The sequence below is a fragment of the Chenopodium quinoa genome, unplaced genomic scaffold, assembly GCF_001683475.1.
Source record: "Chenopodium quinoa cultivar QQ74 unplaced genomic scaffold, ASM168347v1, whole genome shotgun sequence".
In the NCBI taxonomy this organism is placed as follows: Eukaryota; Viridiplantae; Streptophyta; class Magnoliopsida; order Caryophyllales; family Amaranthaceae; genus Chenopodium; species Chenopodium quinoa.
Genome location: NW_018742651.1, coordinates 1800897 through 1802352, shown reverse-complemented (window position 1 = coordinate 1802352; position 1456 = coordinate 1800897). Strand labels below are relative to the sequence as shown.

The following is a 1456-nucleotide window of genomic DNA, read 5'->3' as shown; positions in this document are numbered from 1 at the left end:
TGCTGTTTTGCCATTATCTCAATTAATTTGGAAAATTGGAAGATTCGTGTGTATTCTTTCGAAGGCATTTCGGCTCGTTGTAAGTCTTTTCAATTAATTTTTTCTAGCTCTTCTTGTCTTTGGTCTGCTGCCTCATGTTCTTGGGTTGTTGCTAGTGTGTTGTGTGGTGTTTGCTTAATAGTTTATTAGATCTTTTGTTTGGGTGATTTTTAAGGGATGGGGGAAAAATCTTTTAGTTTGGGACCTATCATGCTGCACCATTTGGACCATTTGGGGGAGGATGATTTTGATGTTGAGGAAATGTTTACGAAAACCAGCAGCCCAGAAGGGGCTATCTCGTATGTGACTGCTCTTAAGGAAGATGCAAATGCCCTGTTCAAATTGAGAGATTTTAATACTGCCTTTGTGTTGTATAATAAAAGTATCAAATGTTTATGTGTTGTTATGTGTGCCATTAGTGATGATACTCAGTTGTGTGAGGTTAGCCTCGAGTTGAAGGATCTAGCTTTTAGTCTGCATTTGAATATTGCAGCTAGTGCAATTAAGCTCAACAAGTTTAATGATGCAATCACTTCTTGCTCTCTGATTTTGGAGTCAAATAAGAGAAATGTGAAGGCTCTATTTAGAAGAGGAGTAGCATTATAGAAGTTGGGGTCTTAGGATAAGGCTTATGATGATTTTAAATCAGCAAATGAGATTGAACCTAATAACAAGGAAATTGGAAGAGAAATGATAAGATTGAGGAAAGTTATGATAAGGGAACCAAATGCTATTGGTAAGCAGACAAAGGTTGAGGAGAGTATGCATCTTCAAGTGGGTGGAGATCAAAGAAGCCAAGTCAATGAAAAAGTAACAGACTGTGGCTCTAGGCTTGATGGGTTCAAGGTGGAGAAGAATATGTTGGAGTCTGCTGTTCCTAAGCTAGAAGCTTCCAATGATTTGCTAAGTAGTAGCCAGGGGTCTTATATGAAGGATGATGGAGTCCCCATGGATGTTGACAACTTGAATCTTAGGTGTTGTTCGAGCTCTTCAAAGGCTAAGGTGGCTTTTGTCAATCGAAAAAAGCCATCTTCTTGTTTGAAAATTGCCCGTACAGATTTATATAAATTGAGGCAAGGGAAAGAGTTGTGGCTCTACCAACCACATTCTATGTCTTTGATGAAGGTGCGTACCTTCACCCCGAAAAATCATATCATGATGGAGACCCCCCCCACAAACTTAGTTTGAGGGAAGCAGTGGTCTCTCAAATGAGATTCATTGCAATTTTCCTCACTTCCACCAAGAGTAGAAATATCATCACGAGAACTTGTGGATTCCAAATTACCTAAGAGACAAATTGACAACAAAATGTCAAAAGATTTATACATAAAACATAACTACTTCTCTAAATCAAAAAAATATGAATAATGTTTTACTGTCATACCAAAAATAAGATGATCCTCGGAAGATTCCTTTG

At 38.0% G+C, this 1456-nt stretch overlaps 1 protein-coding gene across 1 annotated transcript; it reads left to right on the top strand.

The window, feature by feature from the left end:
* The first annotated feature begins 216 nt into the window (after positions 1–216).
* Positions 217–645, top strand: LOC110722016 (peptidyl-prolyl cis-trans isomerase FKBP42-like). Its single transcript, XM_021901238.1, has one exon. It carries the CDS (start codon positions 217–219, stop codon positions 643–645), a length of 429 nt encoding a protein of 142 aa, XP_021756930.1.
* Positions 646–1456: the final 811 nt, after the last annotated feature.

What these genes read in the sequence shown, in the direction of transcription:
- LOC110722016 (XM_021901238.1), top strand. Translation starts at nt 217, where the DNA reads ATGGGGGAAAAATCTTTTAGTTTGGGACCTATCATGCTGCACCATTTG.